Consider the following 14,875-nt stretch of genomic DNA (forward strand, 5'->3'; position numbering starts at 1 on the left):
GAAGGCCCCTGCTGTCATCACACTCACATGCTTGGTCTTTGTAGGGACTGTCACGAGAGCCCCGAGGTCAGCAGGTGTGGGAGGAGCCCCACCCTCAGGGCATCTTCTCAGGGCTGTGAAACTCGGGGGGACAGCTGTTGACTGTCCTCCAGATGTTTCTCATTTTTAGTTTTTTTTTAAAACCCCCATGGAAACTTTGAATCACACAGGCGTCTTTCCAGTGGTATATACGGTCATGACTCATTCCAGGGCAGACACAAACTTCAAGCCCAGACTCACCAGCCTACCAGGGACACTGTTCATTTCAGTTTTGACCAAATCCTTCCAGTGGGAACCCAGAACTTGGTGTTTCCAATCTTTTGGGGAGTAATTCTTTCATCTGTGACCTGGCGAGGAAAGATGTCCTTGGTCCAAATAGAATAGGATTGAGTCAAAGGTGAGGAGGAAATCAGTGGTCAGAGGTTAGATTGTGCCCAGTTCTAGAGATTTTTTTTCCCCTTCAAGTTCCCAAACCCAAATCATACTGAGCTGTCCTCTCCCCTGATCTTTATCTTCTTATGCCACTTTTGCTTGAGTGAGAGTTATAAAATAGATGGGATGCTTTTGCAAAAGGATCTGAGGATCCCTGCACCAGAACCCCTGGGAATGTTTGTTAAACATGCAGATTCCAAGGCCCCATCCCACACTCACAGAATTAGCCACTCCGAGGAGTGGAGCTCAGGCAGGGCTAATTTCAGCAATCTGCGAGCTGTGTGGTCACACAGTGCCCCAGACATGGAAGGGCTCTGCCCTGGGTTTAAAGCTCTGCTGTGGCCGTCTTGAAATTCTTAGGAATTTTTGAACAAGTTACCCTGCTTTTTCATTCCGCACTGGGCCCTGCAAATATGTGTCCTGGGCCTAGGAATCTGGTCTACCCAGCAAGACCTTCCACCTGCTGGTCCAGGGCTGTAACCCACTCCCATTAATGAACCAGCAAAATAGCCATTTCACAAGCTGCAGTGCCGAGGCTCCAAGAGGCAGCAGGTGGGAACAGGGGTAGTGGTGGGGAGGGAGGACCGGGACAAAGCCGGCAATGCTTCCCAGGGAGTATCTGGTGTGGTTTTCTTATGAAGTCCTGCGACCCCTCCTCAGGTGCTGTTTCACCCCAACAGTGGGGCAGCCGGAGAGTTCGGAGCCCTGCAGACTGTCCGCCTGCAGCGGCACAAGGCCTTCTACGTCACCGGTGAGTGAGGGGCCGCTCAGCCCCGCCGGGGACTGGGGTTCCCTGTCTCTCCGGCCACCTCATCTGGACCCTCTCCTCTGGCAGGGGGTGTGGGCCACCCTCTGAAGGTGCTGCCCAGACCCTGGGTCTGGCAGAAGGGCCCAACACCAGCCCCCTGCACCCACAAATACTCCAACGAGATCTTTCTTCTGTCTGGCTGAATTTCCCAGCTAGCTCAGAGCTAGCCGAGCACATTTATACTGTTCCTCCTCTTGCGAAAAACACTTCATTCCACTGCTATGCCCTAAATGCCAGTTTGGCCGATCATTAAATGGAAGCCTAGAGATGCTTTCAAGTGTCATTTACTTAACAGTAGACTGTCTCAGAAAATAGACTTTAGAGGTCTATTTAGCAAACTGACAGAAGTCTCTCTGCTTCTTGGTTGGCTCTGTGACTGGCTTAAATCTATATTTTAGAAATGTCATAGTAGGTCAGAATGGTTCTCAAAATCCCTCATTGCTTCTTGCCACCCACTGAATTTGGACTGTTTCCATCCTGGGGCCTCTTCCCTGACCCTCATATTAAAAACCTGCTCAGCTTATAAGGACCCAAATCAAATACCACCTTGCTCATAAAAGTCCTTCTCACCTCCTCGGCTGGATAGGATTTTTAGGCTGATATTTATCACATTCTGTTAAATATGCCAACTATTTATGTACATGTCTTATTTCTCTTACTAGTTTTAAGCTCTTTAAACTCAGAGTTTATTCAGCTCTTTAATCTTTGTTTTCCTGAAGTGCCTGCCACAGAATCTTGTGCCTAGGAGAAGCCCAACATTTTTTTTTTTTTTTTTAATGAATGAAAAACACAAAACAAAACAAATTCTGGGATCTGATGCAGATCCCAATTTGATTCAGTTCTTTATTATTGGAGCTTTTCAAAGAATTACGTAATAAAGAGCAAAAATTATTTTCTCTGAGTGTAAATAAATGACACTGAAGAAAATGTGGCATAAAAACCAAACAAGTTCTTTGAGTTCATAACCTGAGGGATATTAAAAATGTCACACAAATCTGTGATTCTCCAAAACCTAAAATGCAAACCAGTAAGATATTTGTTATGCTTTCAGAGGGAAAGCTCCAAGATTAGGATCCTTACATTACATTATCTAAGAGGTATGGGAGCTCCAGGCTGAATTGATTTCAGAAGTAATAACCCTGCCAAAAAGGCCTTGGCACCACAATATTGGAATCCTAAGTGTTCCTATGCAGTAATAGGACAGTTTAAAATGATCACAGTCAGGAGTTGTATTACCCAGGGGGTGGAGGGGTTGTGGGCCTGAGGATCACCAAACTCTCAGAAAAATCAGGGTGGGGAAGACAGGACTGTCAACAGATCAGATGAAAATTCCAAGTAGTGGGAGACAGGGATATATTCTGTTCCTCTCCTTAACTATTTAAAACTGCTTCTAAAAAAACAAACAAAAAAATACACAAAAAAAACTGCTTCTGATTAAGCTAGATGAATTGGCATCTACTACATTAGAGAATGATGCGTCTTCTCTGGTGAGTATATGATTTTACGGTCAGGAACTAGGAGTGCCTTAAACGAGACTAGTGTGTTTTGGTGTAGCCTAGAATTAACGCACCTTATTGTTTTTCCTTTTTTAGGTAATTAAGATAAACTTTATTCACAGTGAAAGCCACAGATCAAAAATGTACAATGTGACAAGTTTTTGTAAATGTGTATACCTGCATATGTAATCTCTTTATACTGTGAATTATACTGATGGATCTTCAAAAGTTAAATTGACTTTGCATTCCTGGATCAACTTCACTTAGTCAAGATGTATTATTGCTGTACATATTGCTGGATTTGATTTGCTAAGATTTTGTTAAAAACTTTTGCATCTGTGTTCATGAGGAGTATCATTCTATAATTTTCCTTTCTTGAAATACCTGTGTCAGAGTTTGGTATCAAGGTTTTGCTGACCTCATGAAATGAGTTGCAGAGTATTCCCTTCTCCTCTGTTTTTTGAAAGGGTTTGTGTAAATGTTTGATTGACTTCACCAGAGAAACCATTTGGGACTGGAGATTTCTTGGTGGAAAAGTATTTGATTATAAATTTAATTTCTTAAAAAGGTTATTAAGCTATTCTATTTCTTCTTGTATCAGCTATGGTAAGTTGAGTTTCTTTTCAAAAAACTTGTCCATTTCATCAAAGTTGCCAATTTTATTGGCATAAAATTGTTCCTAATATTCCCTTAGTTTCTTTTTAATTAATCTTTTCCAAGAAACAACTTTTGGGTTTGCTTTCTTTATTATTTCTATGTCAGTGATTTCTGCTTTTATTTCCATTATTTCTTACTTGTACTTACTTTGGGCTTAATTTACTCTTTTTATTGCTTCCTAAGGTAAATATTTAGATAATTGGTTTTAAACCTTCCTTATTTTCTAATATAAGCATTTATAGATTTCCCTTTATGCCCACTTTATCTGCATCTTACGAATTGTGATGTGTTTTATTTCCATTACCATTCAGTTGGAAATATTTTCTAATTCCCATTCTAATTTCTTTCTTGACCCAGAAGTTAATTGGAAATGTGTTGCTTAATTTCCAAATTATGGGCCTTTCTAGCTATCTTATTTTTGACAATTTTAATTTAATTTTGTTGTGGTCAGAAAACATACTCTGTAAGGTTTCAGTGTTTTGAAGTTTATTGAGACTTACTCTGAGGCCTGGCACGTGGTCTAGCTTGAAGAACACTGCATGTTGTATTGAGGCAAACGTGCATTCTGCAGTCTTGGATATATGTTCTATAAATGTCAGTTAGGTCAAGGTGGTTGGCAGCTGTTCAAATCTTCTGTATTCATTATGATAGTTTTGTCTAGTTCTATCAATTACTGAGACAAGGGTATTAAATTTTCTACTTAGAATTGTGGATTTGTCTATATGTTCTTATAGTTCAGTGTTCTTAATAAATTGACCCTTTATCCTTATGAAATATTCCTCTTTATCTTGGTCCTCCGTGGCTTGAAGTATATGCTATCTGATATTAATATAGCCACTCCGTGTGCCTTCCATGGTACATCTTTTCTCTTCCTTTTACTTTCAACCTACCTTTGTTTATATTTAAAGTGCATCTATTGTAGAAAGCACAGAGTTGAGTCTTGCTTTTTTATCCAGTTTGACAATCTCTTCCTTTTAACTGGAGAGTTTGGACTAAAATCATATTATCTGCAAATAGACTTGTACTTCTTTCTTTCAAGTTTAGGTGCTTTTTTTCTTCATCTTGCCTAATTTCCCTGGCTAGAAGCTCCAGTGTTGAGTAGCAATGGTGAGTGTAGACATCTTGTCTTGTTCCTGATCTTAGGGGGAAAACTTCTCGTGTTGCATCACAAATGATGAGTTAACTGTGGGTTTTTCATAGACGTTATTTTTTTTTAGGTTGAGGAAGTTCCCTTCTTTTCCTCCTTTGCTGAGTATTTATATCATGAAAGGATATAAGATTCTGTCAAATGCTTTTATCTACATCTGTTGAGATTATCATGTGAGTTTTTGGTTCTTTATTCCATTAATATGGTGTTTTACAATGATTGATGTTCATATATTGAACCAACTTTGCATTCCTGGGATAAATCCCACTTGGTGATGGTGTAGAATCCTTTTTACATGCTGCTGGATTCTGTATGAAAGTATTTTTGTTCAGAATCTTTGCATCTATATTCATAAGGAATATTGGTATGTAGTTTTCTTTTGTTGTGATGTCTTTGGCTTTTGTATAAGGTAATACTGGTTTCGTAGAATGACTGTATTAGGAAGTTCTCTGTCCTCTTCGATTTCCTGGAAAACTTTGAGAAGGATTGGTATAAATTCTTCTTTAAATTTTTGGTAGAATTCACTAGTGAGCCACATGGTTCTGGAAGATTTTGCTCACTCTCAAATCTCTGCTTGTTATAGGTCTCTTCAGATTTTCTGTTTTTTCCTGATTTAGTTTTGGTAGTTTGTGTGTTTCTAGGAATTTGTCTATTTCATTAGGCTAACTTGTTGTTCAGCATATTCCCTTATATTCCTTTTATTTCTGTATTGTTGGTTGTTATGGTCCCAATTTTAGTAATTTGGGTCTTCTCTGTTTTCCTTGGACAGTCTACCTAAAGGCTGGTCAATTTCTAGCTGCTGCTTTATGTTGGGCTCCTCGGAGTGTCCCCTGGGCATGCACAGTTCAGGGGTCAGCCAAGGATTTGAAGGGAGTTTGTATACAGATTTAGGGGCTTTCTCTCTGTTTTAGTTTCCCAGCTACTAAGACAAATACCAGACAATGATTTGGCTTATATGATGGGAATTTATTGACTCACAGTTTTGAGGCTAGGAGAAGTTCAAAATTGAGGCATCAGCATGGTGATGCTTTCTCCCCAAAGACTGTGGCATTCTGTGGCTGGCTGATGGTGATCCTTGGTCCTTGGTTTTCCCGTCACATGGCAATGCACATGGCGGTGTCTTCTCTTTCTCTTCCGGTTCTAATGATTTCCAGCTTCTGGCTGCTCCCCATGGCTTCTCTGTATCCAGCTTCCTTTGTTTATAAGGACTTCAGCCATATGGGATTAAGACCCACTCTCATTCAGCTTGGGCACACTTTACTAACATCTTCAAAAGTCCTATTTACAGATGGGTTCACGCCCACAGGAATGTATTAGTAACTTTTTCTTTCTGGGGTACGTTACTCCAAGCCACCACACTCTCTAAGCCTCCTTCCTTCTCAGGATTTCCCCCATCAATTTCCAGCTATTTTGGCAGCCCTGAACTCTGTCCTCTGACGCCTCAAGCCAAAGGAACTGCCTGAGTTCTCACTGCTCCGTGCTGCACAGACTGGGGAGTGCCCCCAAGGGAAAAACCTTAAAACATTAAAAACATGGGCCAAACCCAGCGTGTTTCCCTTCTTTCAAGGGTCGAATCCCTTCCGGTTTTTGCTTGTCTTGATTATTTTCTAGTGCCTTCAGTTTTTTTTTTTAATATGTTGTTTAGATTTGATAATTGTTATCTATGGGGGGGATTAATTCCATACAAGCTACTCCACCATTCCCTGAAGTGGAATTCCTCAATTTTTAAACAAGGAGTCAAACCCAACTTTTACTTCAGTGATGGTTAAAGCTCATGTCACTGCCCCTTACAAGCAATGAAGAATGGTCAGATTCTACTCCAGACTCTAGAGAAAGACTATAGTTTTTACTCTCTGCTGAACAAGCTGAATCTCAATCACAAGTGGAAAACCACTATTGGAAAGCTGCCTACAGGTTATGCAATCCGCCCATTCTTCGCCATTATTCGGATTTTATTTCTGGCCAAACTGGGCCGGAGAGCTGCACCTTTAGGTAGAATGGCTTTGACCCCTGCTGACTTGCACTTTGGCACTGTGCCCGTGACTCATGGCCAAGGAGGAGACGAGAAGTCATTGGCTGGACCACCCTCGCCACACAGCTGTATTTTTCTTAAGGATGCTGTTGAGCACGACATCACACAGGGTCCCCTTTGGAAGAGCCGGTGGGGAACTTTTTCTCAGACCTCAGTTCCAGGAGAAAAAAAGCTCTGCTGCCCCTGAGCAATTCCTAAATTTTTATTTATTTTTTATTTTTTTTTATCTTATTAATGTTGGGCTGCTAAGGAGCTAAAAGGCAGATCTGCAGTCCAAAGGAGGTGTTCAGGGACTCTTGTATTTCTGAGAGCTCGTCTTTGCTTTAATTCCTCTGTTTATTCATTTATATTCATCTGTAACAGATACTTTAACTGCTTTTTGTATGGAAAAGACAAAAAAACTTTGCCTGAATCATAAGAACCAAGGATGTTTGGAGTCATCACCCTGAACATTTTTGTCACTCCTCTTTGGGGACTGCCTTATTAGGCAGGCTCTAATCCATACAAGAATTATTCACCCGATTGAATATCTTTGGGTATTCAAAAAATCAAATTTCCAAAAAAGTAAACTTTACTTCTACAGGGTAGAGATTGAAAAGATTTGAATGAATATTTTCCTGGGGTTCCAAGGAGAAACTCCAAAATCATTCTGGACAACAGGGGTATCCCTGGGAGGAGCCAATGGTAATATCCTTGAAAGGGAGAGCAGTCGTTTGAATGTTCAAGTGCTGGCATGTTGGAATTAATTTAAAATCAATCACAGCTCTGCTCTACACCATAGGGCCCAGGAGGACTTAATGAGTTTCTTTGTTGTCTTGTCCTCTCTAGGTGGAGCCAGAGCCTGTGATGGGGGCATTGGACCCCAGCAGTACCATGAACCCCCCCTTATTTTTAACCTGGAAGATGACGTTGCAGAGGCAGTGCCTCTGGAAATAGGTAGTGCTGAATACCAGACCATACTGCCTAGGATCAGGCAGGTTCTCGCGGGTGTTCTCCAAGACATTGCTGATGACAACGTCTCCAGAGCAGACTACACCCAGGATCCTTTAGCAGCTCCCTGCTGTAATCCCCACCGAGTTGTCTGCCGCTGCCAAACCGTGTAACCGGCTGCTTTTCCACAAGGAGGAATATCAGGAAGTAGGATGGGGCCAGTTCACTTCCAGGCTTCAGTTTTGCCTTCTTTGTGGTCACATATGCCAGCATTTTGCACATCCTATGCTGCCCCTGCGCGCTCCCCATGCCGGCTATGTCCTGGCTCAGCTTGGGAGGACAACTGACCTGCACTGGCCCTGCACTGGCCCTGGGGCAGCTTGATGTCATGGAAAGTGCACAGGCTTTGGAGTGAGACACAGGTTCAAATCCCTGCTTTTGAACCTGGGCAATTATTTAACCTCTCAGAAGTTCCTTAGCTTGTTTACATAGCTTGCACCTACCTTGCATGCTGATTTTGAGTGTTAAATATGCCAATAAATGAACACATCTGGAATGTTGCCTGATGTGGAGGCAGGCGCTCGGGACACGCTGGTTTCCTTTTTAAGGCCCCAGTAGCTATGGCCATCTTGGCACAGATTCATTCCAGCAGCTCTGTCCAGCAGTGCTGCTCCTTCTTTAACGTGCACACACATCACCTGGGCATTTTGTGGAAATGCAGATTCTGACTCAGTAGATCTGGGGTGGGCCCAGGATCCCACATTTCTAGAAGCTTCTAGGAGATAACCTGAGTAAAAAGTACGAAGTCGGGTCTGTTTCTAGATCTCGGAGGAGAAGAGGCCATGATAACCAATGACCTTTTCCCCACCCCCTACCTTTTTTTTAAAGGTCAAATGACTGTACTTTAAAGATTTTAGGAGTTCTTCTTGCCTCTGAAGCCCTTAAAGATATAAAACAAAATAAAAATAATTTCAAAATCACAAAGATGCATTGCCATGATTTTATTATTAGTGTCCTAAATGGGACTCAAAGGTAATAAATGATTTATTCCAATCACTGCAAAAATATTTGCCTGGCTAAAATAGTCTCTCTCTCTCTCTGTAATGTACAAGAAATACAATTCAAAGAGATTTTTCTCTAAATACATTTTTACACAGCATACATTTAAAAAGGATGCCCCTTTTAATACAAATTTCTGGTTATATACCGATAATGTTAGTTGGCATTTACACAATCCTTTTAACATAGTTTAAATAGCATAATGTGCATAAAATGTATGCAATGCCCACTGGCAACCAGGGCTGGGGAGACTTTGGCGAGGAGTCAACCAGGTCCAGCCTAAGCGGCGGAGCCCCCCGGGACTCCTGCCCCCCTCTCCGTGCACACAACTGCACTCCGCTCTTCCACCTTCCTTGTTTTCTCCAAAACCACTGACAGGGATGTCCTGATCTCTGAGGTGTGCTTCTCATCAGGACTGCTTCGTTTTGCCCTTCTGACTTCCGCGGCATAAGATTATCTACCAAAATCAAAACAGAACGGCCTTACTCTTTCCAGGAAGGTTGTATTAGCAACAGCTCTGTGTCCGGGCAGGGTCAACAGGGGGAGGCTGGGCCCTGCAGGGCTGCTCGGTCTGTCCAGATTGACCCCACACTTGTGGCCACAGAAAATCCACCCCTTTCATTTAGGTGCAGGCTAATATGGCACAGTTTCAGAAAATACTGACCATATATAAAACATGTGTGTGCGTGTGTGTGTGTGTGTGTGTGTGTGTTTATATGTGCATTTTTTAAAAGGCCTGTCTTACTTGTAAACACAGACAACCAAATCACTATTAAAAAATCAGCGAATACTCTGGTCCCAATTTCCTTAACCTTGTTCACAAGATTAAGACTATTCTCAGAAAGGATGCCGACTCCTGAAGGCTGGCTTGTTCCCGAAACAGAAGCTGCTTGTCCTCCCAGATATGGCATCTTTTTGAGGTACAAGAAATGAGCACTTCTCTTTTGTTTCATTGTTCTTGGAGCAAAGTAAAGCCCAAGGAGATAACAGATCACAGCCAGGAAAGTGTCAGTGTGTTTATAAAACATCACTAGTGATGACCCCGTACTTGAGGCCAGGGCCTGGGGGGGATCGTTGTTTCTGAGCCCCTGATGGAGATTATCCAGGTAAGCCTAGGTTTGTATTAAAAAGAGGTGATTTTTAACCAGGCCGAGACCCCAAAATCCTTTCACACTCCCAGAAGTTTTTAAAGAACATGATTAAGACTGTGATGCTAGACAGACACTTGCAAAAGGCATGACAATTCAGAATAAAGGCAAAAAGTAGGGAGTTGCCTAGTATCTCGGGTTTAGCCTTTGTCAGCAGGGGCAGGCCCCCAGACAGCCGAGCTGGAGAGCATCCCAGCTGCACCCACTCTTCCGACACTGGGGTGCTGAGGGGGAAGCCTCCCTGTGACTGCGTCACCGCTTCAGGAGGACACTGCGGGCTGCTCCCCGGCGAAGCTGCAGGCTCAAAAACAAGGCTGAGCTTCTCAGCCCTCGTGAAGCCATCCACGGCTCCCGCCCCCAGCTCTGCACGCAGGGGCTGCCCAGCACAGCTGCCATGGGGAACTGTGTTCAGTGCTCAACTATCTCACTGGCAGGAAGTGTTCCTTGTGCAGAAATAAAAATCCCTACGGCAACGTAAATCAACTTTTACTCATTTGGTCCTTAACGAGGGAGGCAGGACACCTGGGCACTGCTTCCAGCCGAATGGAGGTGACCTGGCCCCCCTGACAATTTTTAGCACTAGCTCTTAAACCTCTCCATCCCTGCCACTCCCACCCCCCAAACAGATGGTTCACACAGGATACCTATTGCTTTACACAAGTTTTCTTTGGCAGGAAACCACCTCCTAAGCCAATATCCAAAGTACCCCCCCATTCTGCAAATATAAGAACTTGTGAGGTTTACTCTGATTACAGTTAAGAATCTGATTAATAATCGAATAGTCTTTTAAAGCAGTCACAGGCTTTTACCAAACTTCCTAAAATAGAACCTAAGGAGTGTCTGAACTCTCTAAACCCTAAGAAGCTGGCTGTGTTCCTCCCCACTGCTTCTGACTTAGAGTGAGTTCTCCGGCTCTGGCATGATAACCACCGACTTTGGGGACAGACAAAAAGCCCTTTATGGATAGCCAGGGCCAGGAGAACGCAAAGGCACATGGCTGGTTTACAAGTAAGCAGCAAGTCCCTAGATGTTGGTTAATTATAATTAGTATTTTAAAGAGCTACTGCTCGCCACCAGTGGCAATATATTTTGCAACCTGCCTACTAAAAGCCAGAACTGCACATCTCATGCTGCAATCCACAGCCCCAAATGAAGCCAGGAAAAAAGGCAGGCAGATGCCCCTGGTCTTGCAGGAAAGGGCCCCACAGCAGCTTTTTTTTTTTTAGCCAAATATGCTTATAGATTGCCCCATGGATATGTGGGAGGAAGAAGCCAGGCCTGCACATCATTCTTTTGCAAATGGAATCTCAACTAACCCAAAATAATGATCAGGAGAAAACATTATTTGCCAAGACCTAATGGGCACTGAATGCCCAAACAGCTACTTCTCTTCTCTAGCTCCTGGAGGCTGAGCTCAGCTGGCTCTCCAAGTGTTGGCCTGAACACAGCCTCCACTCTCTAAATGATTTCGGGTTGACTATCTGGAATATTTTCTAATGAAGCTCATAGAAGGGATCTATGCATTGCCCCAAATGGAAGCATTAAGAATCCAAAGCCAAGGAGGCCCTGGCCACCAGCCAGGGAAGACTCTTTCTCTCCAGCTGCAGACAGACGGAGCCAAGCCTTGCACCCATTCAAGCCTGGGGCCCTCACTGCCAGACAGCTGGGGCAGGGTGCTGGGAAGCCCAGCTAAACAAGCCAGTGAGCTCACACACTGCAGCTCTGGCCCTGGCCTTCCTTGGTTGCTTCTTGATGAGTGCCTGCCACTCCTGGGGTGGGTCAGTTCTGCCGCTTCAGAGGCTGAGAGGGGTGAGGCGAGGGCCCACCTGTGGAGGGCGGCAGCCCAGCTCATTGTGAACAACAGCCTGTCCCTGTAAAAGCATCACCTTCAGCACAACGAAGGCAGCCTTCTGGAAAAGCACCTGCTTTATACAGACTAAATTTCTACCTTACGAGCAGCAAAGAGAGTGCTACAGAAGCGGAAGTAAAGGACTCCAGGCCTCCAAATGCAGTGAGGCCAGCCAGGGGTTCCCTGGATTGTGTCTGGTTATCCTAATGCTGTCAGAGTGTAGTCCAGTACCTAAGGGCTAGTCTGCAGGATCTGAGTACAAAGTACAATAAGCCTTCTATGGTGTTCAGAACATTAATGGAGAGGATTAGTAGCTAGAGACGAGGTAACAGGGAAAGTGACTTCTCCCAAGGCTTTCTTCTAAGCACACAGACTGAGCGAGCTGCTCTTCTAGGGATTCCTACTGCTCACAGGGGGAAATTCATCCTCATCATCGAGACACACTGGGCCTGTCGCAAACTCGTGCTCGGGAATAACCTCTCCTCGGAGCGCCCCGCCATCCTCGGAATAACCTGGAAACCAAGAACAAGAAACACCAGTAATGAGAGGAGCCATGCGGCTGTTCTTAAGCCACTAACCAGGAGCCGGGTCCTCAGAGAGAGGCGATCCAAGTCGACCAGGGAGGCCGCGCTGAAGTCCAAACTTACCCCCACTGGCGCCCTCTCGGCCTCTGCTGGTGGGTGGGGAAGACTCACCCACCCTTCCACCCACGTGCCCACCACTTTACCCTCTTTGGGATTCCCATAGAGGCAAAGGGCTGCTTGTTAGGGAGAGGATCATCTGGTGCTACGCCTGCCACGTTTAGGGACTTGAGTTTAAGGGCTATAACCGTGGCCTCACCTGTAAGGAGACACCTCAGGGAGAGCGCACCACCCACTGATGACAACAAAGGGGAATGAGGCCGTGTCAGGGGCGCTCCCCACCCTTGTCTTCCAGCCCCTTCACCCCAGTCAGCCCCATCCGCTCACCCGGCACCGTGGAGGCTGCAAATGTGCTTGGTCTGGCTACAGTTGCTGCGTAAGACTGAGGTAATAAAGGTCTGAGGTCCTTTTCTTTATTCCCTTCTGTTGTTCCTGAGCCAAGCAAGCTGATGGCAACAGTTAAGATGGAAAGGAAGAAAAAAAATAAATCATCGTTATGCGGAACACCGTCAAAAGGAAAAGCACTAGGTAGCACATGCTTGGCCACCTGGATTTAAATGAGACCCATGGGCACACTGCCAGGTCGTCATGAGCCCCAGGGACCTTGATTTAGCAGGGGTCAATTGCTGAACTTCAAAATGACCCACTTCTCTTATGTTTCATAAACCCACATTGGTCCTTTGGTCTTCCTGGGACTCAGGCATGGACATTAACATATGCGAACAATGAGGGGGGCAGCAGTGCCAGCTCATTATGTCCTGTCCAGAGCAGGAAAAAAGGTGGCCCTGCCCTTGACAGCAGAAGTCGGGAGACTTTTCAATCCAATCCAATCCATTGGCTTCATTTTTGAGCCCCCACTATGTGCTAGGGACTGAACTAGGAGCACAGTCCCAGCAGGAAGAGACTGCACGTTGAATGATACTCATGGTGGCACTTTTCCAGGAGAGTTCGCCATGCTGAGGGCACCCGACGTAGGGCCCAAAGCAAAGCAGCTGCCCGCCAAAGGTTTGCTACAGAGACTGCTGATGAAGAAGAAATAAAATCAAGGGCCCGGAAGCTGGTCATTGTTCTTGGCGAAGTGACAACTCTACACATCCAGCTTTTGAAACCTAGTATCTTCACCTGTGGGTCTTGATTAAAACACACTCTCCTCCATCTTGAGGGTCCAAATTGTAGATGTAAAGGTATCCATTGGATGATGCAACCAACAGCCTTGGCAATTTCTGGATCCTAAAATCCAAGTAAAACAAGAAGTGTGACTGTGGTAAAGATGGGTGACAGACTAGCCTTCACTGACAAAGCCTCGCTCATGCCAGCCGCCACTAACTTTTTCTCCTGTCATGTACAAGCCCTTCACCCACTGATCCCAGAGTCTGGATTTCTGGCTACTTCTTTACATTCTACTTTAAGGATTCCTTCCTGTCTAGGAACATAATGGCCCGGCTGAGATAAAGCACACTCTTATTCTTTGAAAAGCTACCACCAGCAAAAGCATTAGCTACTAGTATGTGTCTGCCATGAACAGTGACAGAAAGGGAGAAAGTGCAAAGCTGGCTCACCATCCTTTCTGGTTAGTTTTATTATATTTTTTTATATGTTTAAACTTCTTTAATCAAGTAATACCTTAAACAAAACATCGGTCAACCCCATAGGTATCTGAACCTAGACAATGGAACTAGAGGCTTTTTACACAGTTACATAAAAATAGGAATTTTTTCAAGACAGTGTCACCATAACCAAAAGGTTGAAACACCCATGCCGGCTTCCAGCCACCCCGTGCAAATACATACTAAGATCAAATAGGAAAAGTGCTGATGGGAGACTGTAGGGTGACAGGGTTTTGATGCTGTCCACCCTGCTGCTTGCCTATTTTCTCTTTCCTTTCTTTTTGCGAGTCTGGGCATTTTGTGCTTTGAGAAAACAAATTTTTAAAGGTTCCTGCTGGTTCGGAGACAGTGGTGCCATACATACGTGGACAAGGTGCAGATGTTCCTCTGCCCAGAGAAATTCAAACGCCCGGTGGCAAAGGCCCGGTCCTGATTCATCATGTCGGACACTTGGGCCGGGAGGTAGTTGGTGGCCGCCATGAGCATCTTTCCCATGTAGCCACTCCAGGTCGAAGGCTCGTCCGGTCGACTAGGGGAGCAGTGCACAGGCAGAGATGGGATTGAGCTGCGGGGGCTGGCACCTATCCAGTAATCCACACACCCAAGTGTCATTAGCTGCACTCACTGCCACAGGAAGAAACTGTACCTTAGCATAATGTTCTGCCCACCTAGAACAACTCAGGACATGCTATTCTGGCACTAATAAAATAGCACCAAGGGCTTGTTTGTCCTTCAGAAGGGCTGTTGTGAAGTTGTTAAAAGGTTCCCAATGCTACTGCTTTCCTAGCATTGCAAAAGCTGTATCTGGTGATTAGTCTGATTCCTAGATTTCCAAAGAGGACTAGGGTAGAGAATGAGATGGAAATGATATCTGAACTCTGTAAAATAAGCTCAAGCCTTGTCCCGGGCTCACAGAGAACAGACAGATCTCAATTTTAAGGCCTCCTGAACCAGACTGAGTGGGATGCAAACCTACAGGCAAAGCACCTGGGGCAGTATTTCAGGACAGCCCTGGAGCCACCCAAGCCCC

The 14,875-nt window shown here is 44.6% G+C and overlaps 2 protein-coding genes across 9 annotated transcripts in view; one reads left to right on the forward strand and one right to left on the reverse strand.

The window, feature by feature from the left end:
- Positions 1-8,521, forward strand: part of ARSG (arylsulfatase G) — a 122,657-nt gene extending 114,136 nt beyond the window's left edge. For 5 of the 8 annotated variants that reach the window (XM_037810797.1, XM_037810794.1, XM_037810793.1 and 2 more), the window contains 2 exons: positions 1,132-1,222; positions 7,440-8,521. In XM_037810797.1, the coding sequence (XP_037666725.1) occupies positions 1,132-1,222; positions 7,440-7,714 (366 nt within the window). In that variant the 3' untranslated portion in view covers positions 7,715-8,521. Of the gene's footprint in view, positions 1-1,131; positions 1,223-7,439 lie in introns of those variants that run through there. The other 3 variants (XM_037810799.1, XR_005212900.1, XM_037810798.1) reach the window with 3 other exon arrangements.
- Positions 8,522-8,533: 12 nt separating this feature from the next.
- WIPI1 (WD repeat domain, phosphoinositide interacting 1) overlaps positions 8,534-14,875 on the reverse strand; it is a 30,008-nt gene continuing 23,666 nt past the window's right edge. Inside the window, exons 9-13 of the mRNA XM_037810801.1 lie at positions 14,210-14,374; positions 13,361-13,468; positions 12,566-12,684; positions 12,009-12,109; positions 8,534-9,057 (exon numbers count right to left, since the gene is read on the reverse strand). Of these exons, the coding sequence (XP_037666729.1) occupies positions 9,010-9,057; positions 12,009-12,109; positions 12,566-12,684; positions 13,361-13,468; positions 14,210-14,374 (541 nt within the window). The 3' untranslated portion in view covers positions 8,534-9,009. The remainder of the gene's footprint in view (positions 9,058-12,008; positions 12,110-12,565; positions 12,685-13,360; positions 13,469-14,209; positions 14,375-14,875) is intronic.

Source organism: Choloepus didactylus, chromosome 18 (genome assembly GCF_015220235.1).
Source record: "Choloepus didactylus isolate mChoDid1 chromosome 18, mChoDid1.pri, whole genome shotgun sequence".
Taxonomy (NCBI): Eukaryota; Metazoa; Chordata; class Mammalia; order Pilosa; family Megalonychidae; genus Choloepus; species Choloepus didactylus.